Here is a 23,168-nt window from a genome sequence, read left to right as displayed (position 1 = left end):
ATGATACCAGCGGTGCATGTGTATATACAGTTCGCATACTATGAATGATTCTTTTCCTCTTTTGTATAGACATGGAATAAACCATCGAAGAATCTTTCTCACATCGAGCATGGACTTTGAATCTAGATAGAATAGACTAATGCAATTTATTCCCATAAATAATTGATCTACAATGTCAAAGTCCTGGCCTTCAGGATGTGAACATCGAAATGCCAAGCATCAATATCACCGTCACGTGATCCGCGCCTTTCTTGAATTTGTTTCTCCGTCCAAGCCAACTCCGCCAGCTCGACGCTCTCAAACAGCATTCGCGCCCACCTCAACAATGCGGCCCTCAATGCGCCTCCCTGTGCGGGAGGCAAACTTTATCTGTTCCAGCTGCAGAATTCACGCCACTCCCCGTATCTCGCCGGTCGGTCAAGTTCGCCGCTATGCCTCCGACTCCTCTCCTGGAGTCCTCGAGCGCGCTCGGCGCAAGATTTGGGGCACCGACAAGCCCCCAGGTCCAGCAGACCCCTATACTGGAAGTCAGATCATGCCTGGAGCTGGTATGAGTCCCGGAGAGCCGGAGCCAGAGGAAGGATTCAGTCTTGAAGAGGGTCAAGCATCTAAAGAAATTGATGGGAACCTGACCTGGGATGGGATGCCCAAGATCGGTTTCCTCCAGGAGGAAGAGTGGCGTCTTCAGGGTCCGAAAGGGGAAGCCGATAGAGTTGAACCGTACGTCCGATCCAAGTCTCCAATTCCACGTCTCTGCATCATGGTTTGATTTCTCAACAGCTTTGCTGACAATGACCTTGATTGAATGAACAGGTGGTACCACAACCCACGACCTTTACCGTATATGCAGGCTGCGCATCAAGCTGCCGTGGAAATTGGTTTGATGCAAATGTTAGGGGAAAAGGTCACCGTTGCTAGCAAACCCCACACCAGTCAAGCGCTCCAAGCCCAGCTCGAGTCGGTTAAGATCGAAGGTCAGTCTGGCAACTGGGGCGAACGCCTCCGTTTCCCCGACATTGAAACAATGGAATCCCTTCTACGCGATGCGGCAGGGCCTATGGACGGCGAAGCCGGTGAAATCGCTTTCCAGGAGAAATTGAAGAAGGTTGCTAGCGAGCAGGAAAGTCGCCTGTATAGCGCAGAGTCCAAGGGTCAGATGCAGAAACGCCTCGGTTCCCTGTCGCTGGCTGATGGAAACGTCAAGTTTGTTGTTCGTATTCCCCCCTGGACCTTTTCATGGCCAACATCACTAACAGCCACCTCTCAGTTCTTCGCCCGCCTCTCAAAATTGATGTCTCAGCACATTCCTGACTACATCATCACCTCTTCCGCTACCACCGGAGATGTCTTCCGCGCACAGGAGGCACTTCGCAAAAAGACTACCAGATTGACGCCTGTGCTTCTCCATAAGATTATGGACAAGAACGGTGCCACTGAGCTGTCTAACGTCAAGATTCTTGACGTCCGCCAGACTCGCCGCGACAACGATGAAGATCTTGGCCGCAAGAAGGCTATTGTTTCTGCCCTGTACAAGGATGGTTTGATCACCAAGAGCCTGGGTCAGAAACGCCCGCCCTGGAAGCAGGCTAAGGAGACCGAGTTGAATGCCTAGGCCTCTCTTCATATTCTGTAGAATTTTGGGGGCATCCTTTTTCCTTTATATGAGAGCAATCTTTTGTATATTAGAATTGTTTATTGAATTGCTTTTTCTTTGTTATCGAGTTCAAATAATTGTACATGTTAATTTGGAATGTACAGTATGTCTGCTACCAGTTTACCCGCCCAATATAAAACGCTGTAGTTATCCATCATTGAAGAACATGAAAAGCCTTGTGAACTCCGGAAATAAAACTCCACCCACGACTGTGTGTCCAATTGGAAAGCAAAGACACTTCGTTCAGGTCCAATGTCTACTGCGCAGCAGAAAGATAGCACACCCTCAGATCATGATATAGAAAATCCTCTGGTCATGAAATCACTATTCTTGGACCCGCCGGTCTTCTTGGAGAAAAGACTGTCGAGATTCTCATTGCCGCCCATCATCTTCCGGCGCTTCTTCTTCTCATTCTCCTCCGCCAACACACGAGCAGTGAGCGAAGAAGTAGCAGCGTTCTTAATTCCATTGCCAGAACCAGTATTAGGCACTGGTGTGGAAGTGTTGCTTCGGCTTTTGGAATCTGATGACTGTTTAGGTACTACCAAGTCAGCGGGCTCTATAGTACCGGGCGCATCAGTCACGCCCTCGGCGGTGGCGTTCTTCTTGCGCTTCTTTGAGCCGGGGGCTTTTTTGAGTGAGTGTGTGAGGCCTTGTTCAGCAAGTTTCTGGCCTCGTGCCATCAGACGTTGCTTGTCTTCTTTTTTGGTGGTAAGGATGTTAATGATGTTCTCTTCGGTGTAGGATTCGTCGCACTAGCACACATAGATTAGCCACTATTCTCACTTTGTATTCAAGGCGTGATTCTTACCTGCAAGCACTTGTCACCTTTAAGCTGTCGGACAGCCTCCTCCGAAAATACATGCCCACACGGCACCAGGTACACAGACTTCACACTCGGGCCCAGCGGCTTCGCGGTGATCGGGCAGATCCAGCCCTCGCGGCGCTCACGGGGCGCATGAGCACGGCCTGAAGGGTGCTCCGTAAGTTCGGTATCAACTTCAAACTTCAACTCTACCACATCCCGGAGCGACTTCACTCGCCCGCACAGTATCTCTTCGCAGTCGGCCTTGGAGCTGATGCCCTCGACATCGTCGCCGGGGAGCAGGAACTGGAGTATAGCATCTTTGTTGTAAAGATTCCCCACAGAGTCTGAGACAATCGGCCGGGATAGCGACTTGTGCGAGATAGGACAGGTAGTCCAGGAGTGTTCTTGTTGTTCGCGCTGGGTTTCTTTTACTTGCGCCGTGCTTGGGGCACGGGCTGCTTCGCGGACGAGCTCTCGGCGAGTTGGAATACTAAAAAGCTTCATGTTAGAAGACTTGAGTCTGTAGCACATTTATAACAGAGCCACTCACCTGCCACCGTCATTACCCATGTTTGCGATGAGGCTAATGAAAGATTCTCCCACTTCGCCACGATAAAGTTGGAAAGATAGCGTGCTGACTCAGCGGCGATTAGATTGATGGATCCAGCCCGGGCCCGCTATCAACAGCTGGCCAGAAGCTCTCTCCGCACCTCCACAAACAAAGCTCAATGCCTCAAGCATGAGACTCCCTCAGTCGTTATTGTTGCTAGCTGCCGCTGGGTCGGCGGCTCAGGCTAGTAGTGACAAGCCTGTCCGTCCCCGTGGCTTGGACCCAGAATGTGAGTATCTGAGCCCTGACTTAGATCTCCACTAGTGTTACTGCAGCGTGTTCACCTAGCAGTGGTCTATGATAGACAATTGATCCTTTTTCTGTCGGCTCTTGGAGATTATACTAATGTAATATCCTTAGTTGCCAAATTCTACCAGGACTCGACGACATTCACCTGTATCTCGAATCCCTCGGTCAAAATCCCCTTCTCGGCCGTCAACGATGACTACTGTGACTGTCCCGACGGAAGCGACGAGCCCGGCACGTCTGCCTGCGCACATATCTCGCGCAATTCGCCGCTAACTGTGGCCGACCGGCCTGGGAATAGCGATTTGGACACTGCACTCGCCCTCCCCGGGTTCTACTGCAAAAACAAGGGCCACCGGCCATCATACGTTCCATTCCAGCGTGTCAACGATGGCATCTGTGATTATGAGGAGTGCTGTGATGGTAGCGACGAGTGGGCTCGCGTTGGGGGCATAAAGTGTGAAGACCGATGCAAGGAGATTGGCAAGCAATGGAGGAAGCAGGAGGAGCAGAACCAAAAGTCGATGACTGCTGCCCTGAGGAAGAAGAAGGATCTTCTTATCGATGCTGGTCGCCAGCAGCAGGAAATTGAGGACCATATCGCTGCGCTAGAGGCAGAGGTTCATGGCGCTGAGCTCAAGGAACAGAACCTCGAGGCTGATCTGAAGCTCGCCCAGGAGCAGGACCGTAAGGTGGTCCGTACTGGAAAGGGCAAGGGTAAAGGCAAGGTCAGTGCCCTTGCCAACTTGGCCAAGGGCCGTGTTGATGAGCTACGCAATGCGTTGGTCGATGTGCGTCGCCAGCGGGATGAAGCCCGCGAGCGGGTGAAGGAGCTCGAGGATATTCTGGCTAAGGTCAAGGTGGAATATAACCCCAACTTCAATGACGAGGGTGTCAAACGTGCGGTCCGTAGCTATGAGGACTATGCTGCTCGTGAGCAAGGCACCGAGGATGCGAACGGTGCCGTCGACCGCGACTTAGACGAGATTGCCAAGGCCGACAGCGAGGAAAATGGTATTAACTGGGAGCATTGGGAAAACGAGGAGGATGGATGCAATGACTTGGATCTAGGTGAGTTCTTCTTTGGTTTCTTGTGCAACCTACTGTAGCTTACTAACTGCCAAATGTAGTGTACAAGTTCGCTGCTTATCTCCCACCATCCCTGGTCAGCTTCATTGAAGACAGGGTGATCTCTGTCAAAAGCTATCTTGAAGAAAAGGGCATTCTGCCGAAGGCCGATGAAGACTCTTCATCGGAATCTAAGGCTGTGACCCAGGCACGCGACGCCCTGAAGACCGCACAAGATTCTGTTACAAGCCTCAAGAACAAGCTACGCGACCAGCGTGCGGACCTTGAGCAGGACTATGGCCCGGGCTCGATCTTCCGCGCACTCAAGGGGGTATGTATCACCCAGGATGCGGGCGAGTACACGTACGAGCATTGCTTCCTTGAGTCGACCAAGCAGAACCAGAGGAAGGGAAGCAATTCTGTGTCCATGGGCAAGTTCTCGAATGTTGGCACCACAACCGTGGAAGAAGTCAACACGGCTGGCGAGGTCGTCAATGTCGAGAAGATGACGATTGAGTACAATCGCGGCCAGTCTTGCTGGAATGGACCTAATCGGTCGACCAAGGTCATTTTGGAGTGCGGTGAGGAGAACAAGATCTTGAAGACAGCGGAAGAGGAGAAGTGCGTTTACTCCATGCTTGTCACATCGCCAGCTGCATGTGCAGGTGGTGAGGCAGGTAATGATGCACCACGGTCGAAAGATGAGCTGTGATGGCCACGATAAATCCAGAGATCAGCTGTTACATATGTATTGAATGTTTATTTCATATGCATCCCTATAGTTGGAATGAGTTGCAATTTGAGCGCTTTGTACTTCTTTCTTGTTCCTTAGCATTGAAGTCAAAATTTTGTTTCTCCCGGGGTCAGTGACCTAGGTTCAGGCCTGCCCAAAGCGATTATAACAACCCGGCTGGCGCAATGGCATGAATCCCGAGGCTGCGTGTTGGGTCGAGGCCAACACCGATTACATGAACAGAATCAAATCACACTTACCGGAGCATACAGATACTATAAAAGATCACAAATAGCATGCTATACAACCGCATTTGTACTTGGCTGGAGACTAAATCACAAAAACATACACAAGGTCAGATCAGAACCTATAAAAAAGTAACACCCCATCCACAAGGCTCCAGGCCCTATTATCCCCAATCCAGTATACAATCATCTCGATCATGACCACAATGGAATTATATCATAACTTTGACGATGAGGCACCCGCACCCAGGCTAGTTCGACAGCAGTGGGAGTCCGGGTCTGGTATGAGTAGTATTGGAGGAGGATGGCGGTGATGAAGGCGTGTGGGCCGGCTTAGTGCTAGAAGGGTAGTTAGTATATCTTTCGCCCCGGGGCCGCATCCCACACTGAGTGACGTGTGTAAGACACGGAATGAGCAAGCAATAACATACCTTGCAGCTGGAGCAAGAGCAGGAGTTGCACTCGCCGGAGCAGCAGTTGCAGGTGCAGGGAGACATGATGGATATAGATGTGGTAGGTAAAGAACCTTGGAAAGAAGCTTGATAGTAGTGTTTGCTTTGGATATAGATGGCTTGGATAGAGAATAAAAAAGTCCAAGGGAAGGATAGGAGGCCTACTTTATACCTCTGAAATCCACGACTGCTACTTTATCCCGATCAATAATAGCGCGCCGCATAATTCTATTTTCCCATTCATCCTGCGCCTTCATCCAATCCAAGACGTAGCAACGTCGCCGCGGCGCCCCGATCACACTCCATCGTATCGCGTGGTCGAGTCAAATGAGCCCAGTCCTGCATCCCACCCGGCGCCCCTCACTAACCCCAATCAACATACCACCTATCATGATTCTCGGTATATTCTCACGCGCTATGCGCTGTAAAAAGTACTATAAGCAGATTGCTCTAGCGCTCGCCAATAAAGCGGAGCCCATCGGGTTCTGCCTATGATGTAAGTTCCTAAAGTCTGAAGCTCCCCTCGGGCGAATATGGCGCAAAGACCGCTGAAAGGATTCGTCTCCGGTGTATTTTCTTACGAATTCTAACTGTTATCTCCCTCGGTGTTTGCTCGGTATGGTAGGGACAACATGATCAGGTCAATCAGGCTATGTATGGAGTGTATCAGATTGCGTTGTGCTCGGGCCTGGTTCCTGCAAAAAAAAAAAAAAAAAAAAAAAAAAAAGGCCTATTGGCTTAGGATGAAGAGGAACCTTGGAAGAATCTAGCAGGGTTCATTTTGTGGAGCAATGACATGCTGTTCCAAGGTCGTTTACGCTTTGCTCGATATGGTCATCTTTGCCTATACTATATGTGTAAATTGTTGCCTTTAGATCTGGACTGGACATGGATATTTCATCATATGATGTATACTACTCCGTATATGGAAAGCTATTATGTGGATGTGTGTAAAACCTCGAATATAGTAAATATATGGTAGCAGCGACCTTCCCTATTCGTGTCTCAATGAAAATTAAGGCCTCATCATGCCATGATGACGGCCACGTTTCGGGTACGACGTATGTTGTAGATCTGCAGCTATGTTTGATCCACTGGTTTCGGGACGGGCCTCTTATTATCTCATAGGTACAGTCATATGTAAAACATACATACGAGATGTGGACTGTCAGTACCAGAACGTACTAGGATAACGTCGTATTCAGTGGAAAGATGGATAGTCCCCAGCAAGTAAGGTCCAAGTATGCAATTTCCGGCGCCTGCAGCGGTTTCGGGTTGGACTATCATCGTGGCAGCCTATGAGGCGATGTTTGCACGGATTGGGGACCTTGGAGGAGGGGTGCTATCCGACCTCATTGGTAGCCCTGGATTACCTGAATGCATGTTCATACCCACCCGGTGGAGCCGTGCCAGGTTGTTTCGGCTTTGTTTTTCTTTGCTTTGGGGGTATTTGTGTACTAAAAGTGTATGACGGGCGAGACGCTGGAGTTGCACCTGCATTGTTGGGGTTTGGATTAGCTCCCGAGGTCAGTTTGAGACCGGCATTAGATCATTCCCCTACATATTGCATTTGCTAATGTCTATTCAAAAAATTGGAAAACTGATTTGCACTGTATACCAAGAGGCGAGATCTAATAACACAGCCTTTGAGAGGCATACCACTCTGTACAATGTACGTGACATAGTAACGCCTACAATATACATCGTGCGTTTGGGCCTCATATCTTATACGCGCACAGACTCCTTGGGATCTAACTGAGAGCTAGAATCAAAAGCCAGGCACCGAAAAGGTGGAGAGGCTGCACACTTGCAAGCTCCAAGAGCATGTCACAGACCTCTCCGAGGTGCATCATGCATGATTATGATTGGCTCCGATTAGATACTACTCTTCTCGGACTCGTGCAGCATCAAGTCCCGCTTTTTATCTCTTTTTACAATCGACACTGAGCGGCACCGGGTGTTTCGAAGAACGTTTGACGTTGGAAATGGCCAAAAATGCCGCATCGGCAAAACGCAGCCGCAGGAGCCGTACGTGAAAGGGTGGGAAGGTTATTTCCATCCCTGGTCACTGTGACGATGGGATGATCACTTAGTGGAGTGTGGTTGGGTTGACAAGAATGCCTGAAATCGTATCAGACAAGATTCTCGGTGACTCGCCTTCCTGGGGTATGCCTACTCAGCCAGATTGTGTTTTTGCATTGATATGGGGTTTTTACCTATATTGTATTTACTGAGGTGCTCCGTAGATGCTATGTACGTTGTAGATATATGTTATGTGTCTCTGCTACATGTATTCTCCACTCAGGAGGTCGGGTATCCAAGTACCTAAGTATGTTGGACATGTTATTAAGCTCACAAGGTTGACCCATACCGATCTGAAGACCCAAGATTTGGATCTGATGCCCACAAGGTACTTGTTTTAGAAAGAATAAAAGTGGCCGGACAGCCGCATGTCATTCACTATAGCAAGTGCTCCTATTTTATGACATGACATGCTTCCCCGAGTAACACAACCGGGAGCTACCAAACTCAGATATCCTCCGCCTCACTTCATGCTCTTATTCCTTGAAAGGTTCGAACCATCGTGCCCATATGGGTGATTTATTTCTTCTAAGAAGATGGAGGAGTCGGGTCAGCCAGGCGTCACCCAAGAAGAGGGGATAACACGTACAGGGCAGTTGCAGGAGCCGGCAGGGCACTGGCAAGAGGAGCCGCAGCTGCATCCGTGATCGCCTATCGTAGTGGTCAGCATTGAAAGGAATGGGTGAAATACGATGGGTGACAACCCCGCTATGACCCCGCCATTTCGGAAATCAGGCCAAGGCAAAGCGCGGATCTTCAAGATTGTGAAGTCACATATATCATGAAAGATGGAACGTTGGAAGATAGAAGTGCTTACTCATTTTGTATGGTTGGTGTGGTAAAAACTGGTGAAGCTTTTGGAGTTGTGTTGGTTGTGAGAGGGCGAGGTGGTGGGGGAGAGAGAGAGAGAGGAGAGGGGTCGGGACTTTATATACTCGTGACTTTCCGGAATACGTCGACTCTGAGGGTCAGACAACTTGAGTGAATTCTCATTGCTTGCATCTCGTTCCACCGTTACACTTGCGAGCATATTTCTGTCCCCGCTCACACACATAGACAACGCATGCTTCGAGAGCCGTGTCTGCCATCTCGAAAATTATTTGCGTCCTCAAATGACTACTTCTATAGCTTGCATATGCAGAAGCGTAGCTTTACCTATCCAGTTGGACTCTGTTACCGACCAATCTAATCTTCAATTATGTCATTGCAACAGCTGTCGAATGGTGACTGGGCAATTATTCTCATCGTATTATCTCCTTCAGCATGAACCACCGAACCTGAATGGGCTCCAGAAATACCAACAGTCCAAACACGTGAGTCGCTTTTTCTGTAGGACATGTGGTGCCCACGTCTTCGCTCGCTTGCAGCCCGGGGGACAGTTTCTAGTTGCCTCAGGGTTGTTGGCAGCAAAGAACGTTCCCTCGGTACGAGCGGTTGAGCACTGGAAAAGCAGCGATACTGGTGACGGTGGGCTCAGTGCACTGCTTCCTGGAACTGAGTCCACTGTCACAGGTTGCAGATTAAGTCCTTCAACCAGCATTGAGAGCCGAGAATCAACAAACCCGGTAAAATATACATCAACAAGCCAGCATTTGCATGCACGTTGCCTCTGTGGGGGAGTTGAGTTTTATATCACCAAGCCGGATGCGTCGTCCTTGCAAGCATCCTCGCCATGGCCAGATCTCCTGGTTCCATACCACACCGGCTCTGGGGCGAATCCTAACAATATCAAATGGTGGTTGCGAGATGGTGATACGAAATATATCGCAGGAACCTGTGTCTGCAACAGCTGTCGATTGAGCAGTGGATTTCCTATCCAGACATGGGCATTCGTGCCGAAGTCCAACATCTTTAACGCAGACGGATCACCCCTTGTGTTCAATGCAGGGACCATGCAGCAACATAGGAGTTCACCCGGGGTATATAGGGAATTCTGCAGCTGCTGTGGGGCTACTGCCTTTTGGCATTGCGATGAACGACCAATGCTAATTGATGTGAGTGCGGGTTTGCTTCAGGCAACTGGTGCTAGAGCTGAGGACTGGTTGGAATGGGCCACAGATCGTATCAGCTTTGCCGAAATGGCAGTGCAACATGATTTGATCCATATTCTGGAGGAGGGCCTCAAGATATATTCAAAGAGGAACTAGGAATTGACACCTGAAAGATACTACAATCCAAAATGTCATCCCACATACATATATAACTAGGTGTAGTTAGTCTATGTATGTAATGATAGTACCCGTCGACACCCACATGGAAGGTGCGACTCAAGTCCAGTCACCGCCTTCCCTCCGCCTGACTTTTTCGGAGATCTTTTTTTTTTTTTTCGCGTCTCGAAACTGGAAACTCTTGATTCTCTCCTCCACGCGTCTGCATTGTTGCTGCTTAACTGCAGCTGTTCAAAATGCCACCTCCATTCCAGTTCAGAGGAAATTCTAACCACCGTGGCTCGCGTCCTAATCCACGACATGAGTTCACTTTCCGGTATCAGAAACCTGCCACGTCGGAACGACCTTTGTTGTCCTCGAAGAGGGAAAGCCCACCCGAGCGGCTTGACGGTGAGTCTAAGCCTGAATTCAGGTTTGCTCCGCTTTCTGCTTTGAGCGACAGTGAGGAGGCAGAGATGGACATGTCTGATGAATCCGATGCCGAGCGACCACGTAAAAGACGTGCGCTAGCCCTCGACGGGCCTCAAGAGACTGCTCCAGCCCCTCCTCCTGTTCCGAAATGGTCGAACCCCGATCCTTACACTGCACTACCTCCCCCGGCCGAAACTACAAACAAAAGGGTGGATGTTGTCAAGTTGATTCGCAAGGCGAGACTTGACGTTGCCCCAAAGACAGACGAGACGGATGCAGTCAAGCAAAACTCAGACTTCATTTCTCTTGGCATGGGCTTCGAAACAGAAGTTTCTGAGAGTAACGCTCCTGAAAACGCCCCTAAAGGGCCGAAGGCCCAGGAAGCTCTAGATCCCGCCATTGCGAGTCGAAAGCGGACCCGTGGCGATGAGCTCAAAGGGTACTCCCGAAAGACCGGAAAGCCTGCCAGCAGGTTCAACTACGATGGCTCCGTTATCGATCAATGGAAACCACTTTCCCCAGAGACAGGCACGCCCTGGTTCGAGGGCACCCCAGTTTCCTTGCACGTGGGAACCCAGTCAGTACTATCCTTCGCGCTCTTTCTGTTTTCTCTCTAACATTTGAACCAGGCTGCATAATGAGATTCTCAGCTTCTATCATTGGGCCAAGCCACAGGAATTCGAACACATCGTCCGCGCCGATCTCGTCAATCGATTGGAGACTGTATTCAAACAACGATACCATAACGTTTCAATCCGGGCCTTTGGTTCTTTTGCCTCGGGTCTCTATCTACCTACGGCCGATATTGATCTGGTGCTGCTTTCCAACACATTTTTACGCACGGGTGTTCGAACATTCGGAGAGAGGAAGGGCCAGATCTATGCGTTTTCGAATTTTCTCCAGAGCACAAATCTTGCGGTTCCAAACTCGATCGAATGCATTGCCTCTGCGCGGGTACCAATTCTCAAGTACGTGGACAAGCTGACTGGGTTGCGAGTGGATTTGTCTTTCGACAATGACAGTGGCTTGATCGCCAATGACACATTCCAGAAATGGAAAACCCAGTATCCGATGATGCCAGTTATCCTAGCCGTGATTAAACAGTTCTTGTTGATCCGCGGTCTCAACGAAGTGCCAACCGGTGGACTAGGAGGTTTCTCCATCACTTGCTTGGTAACAAGTCTTCTCCAGCATCTGCCCCAGGGCCATATGCAGCCGAACCTTGCAACAATCTTGCTTGATTTCTTCAATTTCTACGGGAAGCAATTCTCCTATGATAGGCTGGCAATCCGGATGGACCCTCCAGGCTATTTCAACAAGGTGAGTGGATTTTACTTCGCATTACTTATCAACTAGCCGGCTAATCATGCCAAACAGGGCTATTACTTCGGCAATCCTGATCGTCTCACAATCGAAGATCCCAATAACCGAGACAACGATATTTCAGGTGGCACGAAGGAAATTGGGTTGATCTTCCGAGCCTTTTCTAATGCCCATACCGCCTTGAGGAATCGCATGGAATATCTCGCACTTGTCCAAGGATCGAACAAGAGCATTCTTGAACCCATCATTGCGGCTAACTTTGATGAATACATCGAGCAACGCTTCCAACTCCGTCAGGTGTTCATGACAGAGGATAGATTTGCTCGTTACAGGGAGTCTCCGCCTCCGCCGCCGCCGGGGTCCCCTCCTGCTAACGGAGCCTCCCCTCCACCTCCCCCTCCTACCGACGGAGCTCGCTCTCCCTTGCTAGCACCCCCAGCTCGCAAGCCTGCCAAAAAGCCCAAGTCGAAGTTGAAGGGCACGAAATCGGAGCCAGAAGATATTTCCTCTGATGAAGCACCCGGACCCGAAGCAAAGTCTGCCAAAACTCGGAAGGGAGAGACAAGACGTCAGTTGTGTCAGGAGCGCGCAGCTAGACTCAAACGCTTGAGGCCCGACCTCAAGAAACTCCCCAATACACTCAGCCTCCGCCAAGCTCGCCGCCATGCAGGTTACGAGACCGATGAGCAGATGAATGCGGACTTGGACAGGAGAGAGAAACTTCTCGCCTCGGACTAAATTTGAGCCTCCACTTCCACGCCCGCAACGACTTTCATTTGGTTTCAGTTTGTATGCTTTTATTTTGTATGATGATACCCCTTACTTCGAATGGTTTGGTGATTTGCACGGGGAAGAGAGGAGGGATGTTTGCGACGGCGGGATGGTGTAGTTGGTGATACCTTCGCGTATGCTTCTGCTTCTCGATGGCGAGAAGTGCAGCGAATGATTGGTGGAAATCGAGAATGAGCATTCTTCTTTGAGCCTGAGACGAAAGACAGTGACTTACTATTTAGGATTCTCTCCCGGATTCCGACTTCGCCAGAATCTGTTGACTTGTCCCTTGGTTACGATTGATTAGGGTTGTTCGGATGTTGAAAATCTGTCTTCGATCATATTTGATTGAGAGGCAGGTTCAATGTTGGATAGGCCTCGACAATCTCAAACCCTGGATGACCTTGTTTTCAAGATCTGTTCGGGTCGATCCGGCACCTCAACGTCTAATGCCTTCCCGGTACACCCTCGGCAAGCACCTAGTTCTTGCAGTTCTTCGTCCCTACATGGGATGCTGTTAGTGATTTCAATGAAACTCCCCGATGATCATGGATCCGCGCCCAACGTGTGTCTATGTTTGTTGGCGTTTATTTTTCTTCTTTTTCCCTTCGCCCTCTCCTTCCCATGCCTTCCTTCTCACTCAGAGAGCGCTACATGCGACTTCTGGGAGAGGACTGGAGCATCAGGAGCCTGGGCTTGGGACTAGACGCCGAACTCGCCTTTCTGCTATCGGACGGTGGGCCCATTTCCACGTGTTGCTGAGTCCCTTCCTGCCTGCCCAGTACAAATATTCGTCTAACCCAGATCGATGGAAATACATATAGGAGTTACGAGAAAAAGCTAGGAGACGCCATAAGGATGTATCCCAATGGATTTATGAAGTTCTGTTTCGGTTTCTATGCAAGCTGCTTTTCCACATCGGACGGTGGCGTCAGCATAGGATCCTCCTTAATAGCCATATCAGATATAGAAAGAGATGGCCTCCGTCCTGTTCTCTCCTCGGCCTGAATCCTCCGCACAGCAGCGATATGCTCCTCGGGTAACGAATTCACAAAGTCTGGCCCTGGACTGGCCCAGGCATAATCAACCCACTCTGTACCTAGTATACCCCGAATTTCTCGTGCCAGCTGCAAGATATGAACTCCGCGCGCATGAGACCAGGCACGGTCTGTGATAAGGCCCTCCTGGGGCGTGAGAATATTCGACGCCGCGGGAACATCACCCGTCGGAACATCCAGGCTAGGAGTCGACAGTCCAGGTGATTTCAACTTAGTATCGAAGTACGAGGCATCGTCGTCCTCATTCCAATTTTCCAGCCCATCGACAATACTGTGCCACACGCGCAAAGTCTCGTCAAGCTCAGAGATATTGCTAACGCCCATAACGCTGACACCCAGTCTCCTGCCGGTGCCCATACTGGCCACAGACAAGAAGCCAGGATCAGCATCCGCAGAACGAGCAAGCGGTGCGCCGAGACCACCAGCCCGCGCACCAACACGCAGCCACGCCTCCAGCGCAAACCGAATCGCAACAACCTCAAGCTTCTCTCCATGTCCCGAAGCAAAATCCGCAGCTCTACGAATAGCACTCCGCAGGGCATTAGGAGCAGGATGGAAATCACCCATCGAGCCAATAGGCACGCCGTCACGACGAAGCAATCCCATGCCCAGCGGCGATGCGTTCGGAACGACATCAACGCCAGCAGCAAGCAGCCTGGATAGGGCGTGCGAGTGTAGCCGCGTATTCTGCAAAGTGAAGTTGGCATACGACATAACGATATCAAGCGGCTCGCCCGTCTCGCGGAGAACCGTCTCCGCCAGCTCACTGAGCGTGTCGACCGGGTAGCCAGAGATACCGACGTAGCGTAGCACGCCCTCTTCATCGCGGAGACGGCGCAGCTCCCGCACTGCTGTGACCACTTCTGCCGCCGTCACGAACTCTACGTCGTGGCAGTACACTACGTCCAGGTAGTCTGTGTGTAGGCGTTGCAGGCTGCGTCGCACGCTGTGTCTGATCCATTGCGGCGAGTAGTCGAATGAGGAGCCGGCTATGCGCCCGACTTTTGTGAGGAGGTGGTATGTCTCCCGTGGGAAGTTGGTTTGTACGGTTTCTGTTGCCAGGGCGCGGCCGAGGAGTTCTTCTGCGGGGCCGTAGTAGGGGGATGTGTCGAAGGCGCGCACACCGCGTGATAGTGCGCGTTGGACAAGTTCTGTTGTTGGGAGGGCGTAAGGGTCGGCGTTATATTGGGAATTAAAGGTTGCGGTGCCCATTATCAGCGGCGGCAGGGCCGCGGACAGTGGGGTGGAGGGGCGCATGGCGTATGGTCTGGGAGGCCAATCTTGTCAATGCTGAAGAGTTGGCTATGAATGTGTGAGTAATCTCTTATAGATCGGTTGGTAAAATCTTTTTAATGTTAAGTGCAGTGCCTGGATTTTCTCCAAAAAAAAAAATAGTACCCCCCTTCGGCTCCGCTCCGGATGGCGCCATGGCGGGGATTCTCCCACCTGCATATCGTGACATGTGGCCACAGCCTGATCGGCTCTGTGTTACAGAATCTTTTTTGTAGGTTTTATTTGAGATGCGTGGTTCGAATGTCCCCTTGATAGGAGTAGGGTACGTAGGTACAGGGACAACGTGAAGATGTTCCTGGCAAGGCGGCGGTGGCAAAAAAGGGAAAAAGTCGAGTGCAGATATCCGATACTTATAGGTACGATATAGATGTGCGAAGAATACACCGTAAATGAGTCTAGACCGGACATTAAACAAGTTAATGCGAATATATATAGCTATTGTACATGAATCCTTTCCGGGTGAGAGTGGAGAAGGGGGTCAACGGAACGCGGCGCATCACAGATGATATACACAGACCGAAAGGTCGATGAGAAGGCCGGGAATGGACACTTCCACTTCCAACCGGAGATGATGCCCAGGAAAGGGATTCAGGGCCCATCTTAAAATATCAGAGAGAAAGACCCAATCTAGAAAATCAAGGCGTCTTTCTCCAACAACCCAAACGCCATGCTATGCCAAAACAAGAAAGACGAGCAGATCGAAAACAAAGAAGCCGGTTGGAGTCGGAGGCTTCTAGCGCGGGAAAACGTAGACGTGCTCGTAGGGAAACCGGAGGGCAGGGCAACCGGAAAACCGCACTGATTTTGTCATGTTCATTTATCCTTGTAGACCTTGGGGTTCCAGCCTTCCTTCAATTCCTTGTCGTGCGCAGCTTTGCGCTCAATCTCGCGGAACTCCATTTCCAACCGCTCGCGTGCACGTAGGATTTTGCTTTGCAAGTAGAAGCTGCCGCCCTTTTCGGGGTTGTTCGTGTCGAAGAGTTTCTTGAATCGGGACATGATATGTTCGAGGTCGTGTTCTCCGGAGGCCGGGGGCTTGACGTTCAGGATTTTGCAGGCTTCATCGATGGTTACGCTCGAGGTGGTACCGGATTTGCCGGCTGCCTTTTGCTGGCCAGCATATTTGCCGGATGCCTGGGCTTGCTTGTAGGCTTCGGCGAAGGCGCGGCCGAAGACCCGGGCTCCAGTCACGACGACTTGAGAGACGATGCGATGAGCCTAGGAAAATTGTTAGTTTTAATTTTAGGAATGAGAAAAATAAGGAGATCGATGGACACACCATTGAGAAAGTGCCGTAGAGGAGGCGATCACGTAGTTAACGGTTGAAGGAAGAAAGAAGAGAAGGGGAAAATTTCGGCTGCGGGTTTTAGTGTCGGGAGATGCCCAGGCACGGACAGGAGTATAGAGAGCAGTGTATGTACATAGTAAGGTTAATTTGAGACTAAGATAATTTATGAAGTAGTTATTATTGTTCTTCTCTATACAGTCTTTATTCTAAAAAAGAATAAAAGCCAATATCAGAACAATATCAGCAATATCACACCCTTTCACAACAAATACCGAGAGTCACATGCCCACAAGTTCGATCTCCCCGCAGATCTTCTTTGGACCGAACATGAACGAACAATCATATAAAGTCCTCACTCATCCCAGACGATGAGTCCATTGTCCATCTATGACCTGTCCATGATTGGATGGCAGCTTTAGGTATGATATTTGATTGTCCTTCTCCTTAAACCCGATCACTGATGGGAAAACAGACAACCTTCCGTGGATAGACTCCATGGCACCCTCACCGAACGCACAGGATCACGGCCAGTCGGATTCTCAACCACCGACGGTCGCCGCCTTCTCTCCGTCAACGATTACCGGCTCTGCTCTCACCTCGCGCCAGCGCTCCAGTGTCATCGTGCATCGCAAATCACCTCTCCTGGTGGCCACACCACCGGCTATCACGCGAGCCCTGGCCTACTCGCACCCGTTTCTACTTCCTCTAAATAAATTGGCAGGTCTCCTAACATGGACTTCTGGAGACCCGTGGCAGAGCTTTCTGCTGGTGGCTACCTTTTGGACTATCGTGCTATATAGCGATGCCATCATTCTTTGGACAGGACCGATCCTGGTCGTGGTCGCCTTGATCCTCGGCATGTATGGACGTCGTTACTCGCCTCTGTCATCAACCACATCAACAGGCGAAAAGCACAGGACAAAAGTTGCACCAGATAGCTCACTGCGTCATCAGAAGAGTCTTGATGAAATTGTTGAAACTCTTCGCATCTTCACCACCAGATGCAATATCCTCCTCGAGCCTCTACTCGACCTCACCGACTTCCTATCCACCCAGCGCACTCCTACATCTGCGACTACCAAACCTGCGCTGACAGCTCTGTTCATCCGCATCCTCTTAGTCACTCCTGTCTGGATCGGTCTGACTCTACCTCCATTCTACATACTCACCACACGCCGCATCGTCATGGCCGTCGGCACTATTGTTCTAACTTACCATTCCCGACCCGCTAGGGTCTCCCGTGTCATTCTGTGGCGGTCTCGAGCCGTGCGCCGACTATGCGCTGCAGCCACAGGTCTCTCCGTCGCCGATACCCTGAGCAGCCCACAAAAGGCCCCGGCCCAAGCCCAAGGCGAAAAGCAAGGCTTAAACATTTCAACTCGACGACGTGGGAACAACGCAGGTGTGCGGTTCACATTTGTTGTCTATGAGAACCAGCGCCGCTGGCTGGGAATCGGGTGGACTTATTCATTGTTCCCAGCAGAACGTGACCCTTGGACAGACGAGCATATGAACCCAGTGAATCCCAAAGATTCTTTCGAGTTACCGGAGGTTCAGACAGGAGATGCCAAATGGCGCTGGGTAGAGGGAAGTGAGTGGCGCATCGAAGGAGCAGACAACTTCAATGGCAAATCGGACTCGAAAGGGTCAACCGGCGAAGGATGGATCTACTATGATAACAAGGTTGGTTCTCTCTCTTTCTCTCTCTCCCTAGGCTTCTTTGTATCATTTTCTGACAGACCTCTAGTGGAATGACGGTCGCCGCGGTCAAGATGGATGGGATCGCTATACTCGTCGACGCAAGTGGTACCGTGACGCTGAATTAGCGGACGTGTCACCTCAAGGCGCCCAGGATGCCTCTGAAGGGACCGTTTCCGGGCTCACGCAGGCCCTGGAAAAGGAGAAACAACAAGAGAATGATGACAATGCTGACGCCCAAAGCATCACACCATCCACCTCCTCCAAATCCCATCGTCGGCGCTGGTTCAGCGGTACCAAGGACAAAGAGCAGACCTTTCCTGGGCCGCCGGCTGATAGTGGGCGTGCTACGGGCTCAAATACATCTATCGTATCCGATAGAGCAGACGCCTCGCGACCCATCAGCATAAAAAATTCCCGCAAATCGTCGCATGCCCGCGAAGGAAGTGTGGCAACTAGTGACAGCGCCAGTTTGCGTGAAAAGGAGATCGCCAACTCGCAAGATCATCTCGACTGGTGGTCAACTCGAGCTGCGGGCGGGACGGAAAGGGCGGAAAGGGAATTTGGGCTCAGCGATGAGGTGAACATGGGGCTGAGTTGATCGAGCGCTCTTCATTCATGTATGCAATCCCTTTTCGAATTCCGCGACTTGCTACCTAGGGCACGCGCTTATATATCCTTATTGTTCGTAATGTGAAACAAGCCCATCGACCTATATACGGGAATCCCCTATTTTGGTATAATGATGAGATATGTACATTTTGTCTAATATTAACATAAAAAGGGAAAGGCAACACAAAAGCCAAATGAAACATGAGTCCAGAGATGTGTTTCAGCAACTCAAGGACACAGAACCACGTGTGCATCTTCATATCACATAACGAAATTCCGGATTCTCCCGGTCTGTCAGGTCCAAAAATTCGTGGTTATCTGGAACGACGTACGCCTCACCCAATGCCTCCTTCTGCTCGTCACGCCGACGATTCTCTCGTTGCGATACCCACCAGATAAGGCACAGGTCTAGCGTGACGATGAAATACAGGATGCAGATAGAGATCTTGGCCGGCAAATACCCTGGGGCATCTCTGGCTTGGAAGGTCTGCGGCGAGATGATGTTGCCGACAGTGTAGGCGATAGTCTGGACACAGGACACAGTGATTTTCTTGGTTGAGCCAGCCACATTGGTACTGGTCAGCCCAAGAATTGTCGTCCACCCAAGTGGAATGCCTCCGGTGAGGTAATATCCCACAAGTGCTGGCACCTTGTCAGTTGTCGCCATTAAGATCGCACCCAGGACTGCCAGGATATGGCCTATGATGCACCAGAACAGTCGGCGCTGTGTCTTCATTGCCAGATAGGTCAGGCCAACCAGAGCCACCACCTCATAAGCGCCCATGGGCGTCACAAGCAGAAGACTTTCCGTTTTCGAGAAGCCCATCCCTGTTACCATGATGTTTCCAAAACTTGTGGCAGTGGAGTTAGGTACATTTGCCGCCAGGACCCAGAAGGCATAGAGCCAGGTATGCGGGTCGATAAGGGCTTCGTAAACCTGGGCTTTCTTAAAGACATTGGTTCCAATACCCTGTCCGTTACCCCGAAGACGCTCCGCATGCATTGCCTTTTCTTCCGGGGACAAGAACCCTGCTGTCAAAGGAGAATCAGGCAGGAGGAAGAAGAAGAGAATCCCGGTCACCACGGTGAGCAGACCCAGAATCAGGAAGATAACCTGCCAACCTCGCAGAGATGCGCTTGGATCACCGCCGATGTGAGTTGCTACGCCATATGCGACGTAGCCGCCGAACATCTGCGCGAATCCACACATGGAGAACCACAGACCGACGCGGAAAGCCTGTTCATCCTTCCGGTACCACTGCGAGGTGAAGACTACCCAGGCGGGCACGATAGAGGCTTCTGCGGCACCCAGAAGCGTGCGGCAGACCATCAAGGAAGCGAACGACTTGCATGCCGCCATGCAGGCCAGGATGGTGCCCCAGATGGTCACGTTGACGGCGACATATTTTGCCAGGGGAAATGCTTGCATCACCCGCATGGTGGGGAAGGCGAACGCTAGCTGCCCGAAAAAGAAGATACTCGACACCCAGTTGAATTGGTTGCCTTGAAGGTTTGCTGACTCGCGCATCCCCGTGACGCTGGCATAGCTGATGGCGATCTTGTCCAGATACTGGAGGAAGTACACGATGCAGATCAATGGCATGATATACAAATCGATCTTGCGCAACAGTCGTCTAGACGCTGCAGGATCGAGGATGCTCGCCGAACCGGCTTCTAGTAACTGTAGTGCCCCGTCGCCTGCTGGAGACTGAACATCGAGGTTTCTTTTCTCGAATTCGGCCGAGATGCTCTCTACTGGAGAAGGTGCTATAGCGGTCATCCTGGCGGGAGTAGCGATGATTCCCTCTTGGGTTGAAATCCGCAGGAGACATCCGTTGCTTAAGTAGAGGCTGTGGAGTTGGCCGTTAATATCGATAGCCTAGCACGCCATCGCTCTCCAAGCTGTCACAATCAATCTCACTAGTCACGATTTGCTGGGTCATAGTCATTTTCTGGGGCATAGTGGGTACTTTTGCAAGCGAGGATAATAGTTATCTCTCAATCCCGAGCTTGATTGGCGCCAGTAATATAGCAGTTCAAAAACGAAAAAGGATTCAGGATGAGTCAAAAAATAAAAACGAAAAGCAAAACATTTCCTCCAGCCCCTATACGGGCTAGATATACCCTAAAAGCATCATAAAAAATAAATGCCTGTGAGTACGGGAGTAGAATCAATTAATCTACCTCCGGACCATTTCCGGAGTTGAATTTAGTGTTGATCCCAGCTCGCGTGCCCAGGCCGAAAATCCAGGGTCCATGTGGGGCCGGGTATTCCCGGATAATTGTAAACATCAGGTATCTCTTGTATGTGATTGCCATACAGAAGGTACATACACGCAGCATAACATAGGTATGTTGCCCTGGATCTAATATGCCTTATGTATGTCAACTGCTCACGAACTGCTGCCTTGCCTTCATGCTAATAGATTGATAGTGAATTAGCCTATGTCTGTATATATAGCGAGATCCCCTATAATAACTTTGGAACGTCGCAAATATTAAATAAGGCCAATATTTAAGGTTCGTCGCATTAACCATACCCCCTTTAAGCTCGTCTGGCCTTTAAACTACATGGTAAAGCTATACGTGATCATCCCTATAGGAGTACTATCCCTTACATACATCTCTATCTCCAATGCAACAAATATAGATACAATAAAGCTGAAATCCAAGCTACTGCCGTGGGTTATCTATGCAAGGATCAGTTCCCACCCAAGCTCCTCGACAATATCTAACCAATGGACATTTTTCTGCCGACTCATCCCAATAAACCGAGCATCAAAGTTAGCATCCTGTCTCGCCCACAAAATCTTCAATAACTCCTTTGCACGTCGAACATTCCCAATCCCAAAGTTATCCTGTAGCTTGCTCAAGGAACGAAGCACAAGCTCTCTGTCCGCTACGTCATCACTCTCACACCCGGAGATAAAGAGCGGGAACGTGAGTGCCGAATACTCGCAGTGGTCACCCAGCGGGAAAGTTTCAATCCGGCCAAGACAGCGGCAGACAGCGACATTTTTCGGCGTGGAGACGAGAGGAAGCCAGTCTTGTGCTGGGAGAGGGGGATTCCCCTCTAGCTCTAATTGGGTGTTGACAATGATACCAGGACTGGCAGTGGAAGAGGTATGCGGATGGGTTCTGCTAATGCGCTCCATGATTGAGTGGAGGTAGACAAAACCTGCATCGCGGAAACATTCAGCTACGAGTTGAAGCCGAGTTAGGGTTGCTGGCGGTGTCCCTTGGGGAATTATGTTGGGGGTTGAAGTATGAGACCAGGTGAGGAGGGATTCGTTTCTGGGGTGTGGTGTTAGTGCAGATCTTCGACTGGGCTATTCTTCTCGTTAACGAAAGAGAGAGACCAACATGGATGCAACGCTGAGTCGAAGAGCCAACGAATCAGCTTGGAGGGAAGGCAGTTCTGCGATGCGTGCACATAATTTCAGGAGCTCCTCGGTGTATCCGATATATATATCCAATTTTGGGATACCGATGTCACTGTCGACAGAAATATCTGTAGAAGTGATACAATTTCGGTTGCTGATCCGGGCCATATTGTGGGCATACACGAATCTGGATGTTAATATATTATGTTAGCATTCGGCAATGTACCTCGCGGGTAATCACACATACAGTCCACGCAGGAACTCGGCTGCCTCTCGATCCATTGACGCAAATCCACCACGAGAAACAATCAGACGTTGCAATGCATTGAGATGAACAACCCACTGTTTTACGCTCCCACGCACAATCTCATACTTGCATAGTAGACCGACTGCCAGCATAGCATCGTCAGGGAACACCTCCGTTGAACACTTGTCCAGCGCTGAGCGGAGTCCGTTGAGTGTTCCACTGTAGTATTTGACTGCAGCCGTATGTGCCCCAAAACCATGGGAGCGATTTGCTAGATGAAGGGCAGAGACGGCACATACGGCCTTCATCAGCAGAGGCGATGACATTGCCCTAGGAATCAACATCGACCGGAGGGGATTATTATGGCTCTCTAAGTTTGCTAGCAGTCGAGAACCCTCTTCCATGTGATATTGGAGATAGTGAGTCTCATGTGTTGAGAGATGACTGATATATCCTTGGGGCTGTGGGATCACTGCGACAGAGCTATGCAAATCAATATCAGGGCTAGGGATATATTCCTCTGCAACTCGAACCGGACTGGTAGCTGCGTCAAATGGTACATATTGTCGAGGAGAAGATGCAACAGACCAGCTCGGGGAAGTTCCCGACCCCGGAGACAAACGAGTCTCGAGCCATGCATCCGAGGACCGGGACGGTGCAGGCGAAGGGAATTGAGATGTCGAGGATTCACTGAGCCGTCGGCGCTTTGAAGTTTCTGTCTGGGAAAATACCTGCGCCGATGGACTTAGCGGCTCTACCCATATGGAGCCATAGCCCTCGCATGTCCGGCCTTGCTTGAGACAATTGTTGCAACTGATCGAATTAGTTATGAAATTGAAAGTCAAATTTACCCCGCACCTTGGTTTGGTCTTATCACAGGCCTTGCGCCTCCTCTTACAGGTTATGCATCCTGACCGAGTCCATGCCGTGCCAGACTGCCGTGTTCTACCTTTCTTCGGGGCGGAAGTGGGCTGGCTGGATGTGAGGGAAGACGACTGGGCCGAGCCATTCATAGGAA

General features: G+C 50.5%; 12 protein-coding genes across 12 annotated transcripts; 6 read left to right on the top strand and 6 right to left on the bottom strand.

The window, feature by feature from the left end:
- Positions 1-325: 325 nt before the first annotated feature.
- N7525_006953 (mitochondrial 54S ribosomal mL50 protein) lies at positions 326-1,612 on the top strand (the record flags this gene model as incomplete). The annotated part of the gene is made up of 3 exons (XM_002567467.2): positions 326-720; positions 814-1,210; positions 1,268-1,612. The coding sequence occupies 3 exons, from the start codon at positions 326-328 to the stop codon at positions 1,610-1,612; spliced, it is 1,137 nt and encodes a 378-aa protein (XP_002567513.2).
- A 332-nt stretch (positions 1,613-1,944) lies between these two features.
- Positions 1,945-3,032, bottom strand: N7525_006952 (replication termination factor 2; the record flags this gene model as incomplete). Its single annotated transcript, XM_002567466.1, has 3 exons — positions 1,945-2,409; positions 2,466-2,952; positions 3,013-3,032. 3 exons carry the CDS (start codon positions 3,030-3,032, stop codon positions 1,945-1,947), a joined length of 972 nt encoding a protein of 323 aa, XP_002567512.1.
- A 169-nt stretch (positions 3,033-3,201) lies between these two features.
- N7525_006951 (uncharacterized protein) lies at positions 3,202-5,098 on the top strand (the record flags this gene model as incomplete). The annotated part of the gene is made up of 3 exons (XM_002567465.1): positions 3,202-3,301; positions 3,433-4,389; positions 4,449-5,098. The coding sequence occupies 3 exons, from the start codon at positions 3,202-3,204 to the stop codon at positions 5,096-5,098; spliced, it is 1,707 nt and encodes a 568-aa protein (XP_002567511.1).
- Positions 5,099-5,561: 463 nt separating this feature from the next.
- N7525_006950 (uncharacterized protein) lies at positions 5,562-6,244 on the top strand (the record flags this gene model as incomplete). Its single annotated transcript, XM_061213876.1, is given in 4 exon segments — positions 5,562-5,646; positions 5,657-5,700; positions 5,803-5,877; positions 5,963-6,244. 4 exon segments carry the CDS (start codon positions 5,562-5,564, stop codon positions 6,242-6,244), a joined length of 486 nt encoding a protein of 161 aa, XP_061068307.1.
- A 2,215-nt stretch (positions 6,245-8,459) lies between these two features.
- On the bottom strand, positions 8,460-8,986 carry N7525_006949 (uncharacterized protein; the record flags this gene model as incomplete). Its single annotated transcript, XM_061213875.1, has 3 exons — positions 8,460-8,549; positions 8,834-8,859; positions 8,911-8,986. 3 exons carry the CDS (start codon positions 8,984-8,986, stop codon positions 8,460-8,462), a joined length of 192 nt encoding a protein of 63 aa, XP_061068306.1.
- A 193-nt stretch (positions 8,987-9,179) lies between these two features.
- Positions 9,180-10,045, top strand: N7525_006948 (GFA family protein; the record flags this gene model as incomplete). The annotated part of the gene is made up of 2 exons (XM_061213874.1): positions 9,180-9,211; positions 9,232-10,045. 2 exons carry the CDS (start codon positions 9,180-9,182, stop codon positions 10,043-10,045), a joined length of 846 nt encoding a protein of 281 aa, XP_061068305.1.
- A 257-nt stretch (positions 10,046-10,302) lies between these two features.
- N7525_006947 (putative topoisomerase family protein TRF4) lies at positions 10,303-12,538 on the top strand (the record flags this gene model as incomplete). Its single annotated transcript, XM_002567462.1, has 3 exons — positions 10,303-11,054; positions 11,107-11,797; positions 11,855-12,538. 3 exons carry the CDS (start codon positions 10,303-10,305, stop codon positions 12,536-12,538), a joined length of 2,127 nt encoding a protein of 708 aa, XP_002567508.1.
- Positions 12,539-13,467: 929 nt separating this feature from the next.
- N7525_006946 (D-arabinose 1-dehydrogenase (NAD(P)(+)) ARA2) lies at positions 13,468-14,886 on the bottom strand (the record flags this gene model as incomplete). Its single annotated transcript, XM_002567461.2, has 1 exon — positions 13,468-14,886. The coding sequence occupies one exon, from the start codon at positions 14,884-14,886 to the stop codon at positions 13,468-13,470; it is 1,419 nt and encodes a 472-aa protein (XP_002567507.2).
- Positions 14,887-15,735: 849 nt separating this feature from the next.
- On the bottom strand, positions 15,736-16,236 carry N7525_006945 (import motor complex subunit PAM16; the record flags this gene model as incomplete). The annotated part of the gene is made up of 2 exons (XM_002567460.2): positions 16,202-16,236; positions 15,736-16,140 (listed from the first exon to the last, which is right to left on the bottom strand). The coding sequence occupies exons 1-2, from the start codon at positions 16,202-16,204 to the stop codon at positions 15,736-15,738; spliced, it is 408 nt and encodes a 135-aa protein (XP_002567506.1). The 5' UTR covers positions 16,205-16,236.
- Positions 16,237-16,705: 469 nt separating this feature from the next.
- Positions 16,706-18,509, top strand: N7525_006944 (PEX28-32 family peroxisomal membrane protein; the record flags this gene model as incomplete). The annotated part of the gene is made up of 2 exons (XM_002567459.2): positions 16,706-17,893; positions 17,958-18,509. The coding sequence occupies 2 exons, from the start codon at positions 16,706-16,708 to the stop codon at positions 18,507-18,509; spliced, it is 1,740 nt and encodes a 579-aa protein (XP_002567505.2).
- Positions 18,510-18,776: 267 nt separating this feature from the next.
- On the bottom strand, positions 18,777-20,300 carry N7525_006943 (uncharacterized protein; the record flags this gene model as incomplete). The annotated part of the gene is made up of 1 exon (XM_002567458.2): positions 18,777-20,300. The coding sequence occupies one exon, from the start codon at positions 20,298-20,300 to the stop codon at positions 18,777-18,779; it is 1,524 nt and encodes a 507-aa protein (XP_002567504.1).
- A 910-nt stretch (positions 20,301-21,210) lies between these two features.
- N7525_006942 (fungal specific transcription factor domain-containing protein) lies at positions 21,211-22,554 on the bottom strand (the record flags this gene model as incomplete). Its single annotated transcript, XM_002567457.2, has 3 exons — positions 21,211-21,814; positions 21,884-22,090; positions 22,151-22,554. The coding sequence occupies 3 exons, from the start codon at positions 22,552-22,554 to the stop codon at positions 21,211-21,213; spliced, it is 1,215 nt and encodes a 404-aa protein (XP_002567503.2).
- Positions 22,555-23,168: the final 614 nt, after the last annotated feature.

The sequence above is a fragment of the Penicillium rubens genome (assembly GCF_028828025.1).
Source record: "Penicillium rubens strain IBT 27055 chromosome Unknown utg000003l_segment0_segment0, whole genome shotgun sequence".
In the NCBI taxonomy this organism is placed as follows: domain Eukaryota; kingdom Fungi; phylum Ascomycota; class Eurotiomycetes; order Eurotiales; family Aspergillaceae; genus Penicillium; species Penicillium rubens.
Note: the sequence above shows the minus strand (reverse complement) of the source record. Positions and strands in the feature narration are given on the sequence as shown.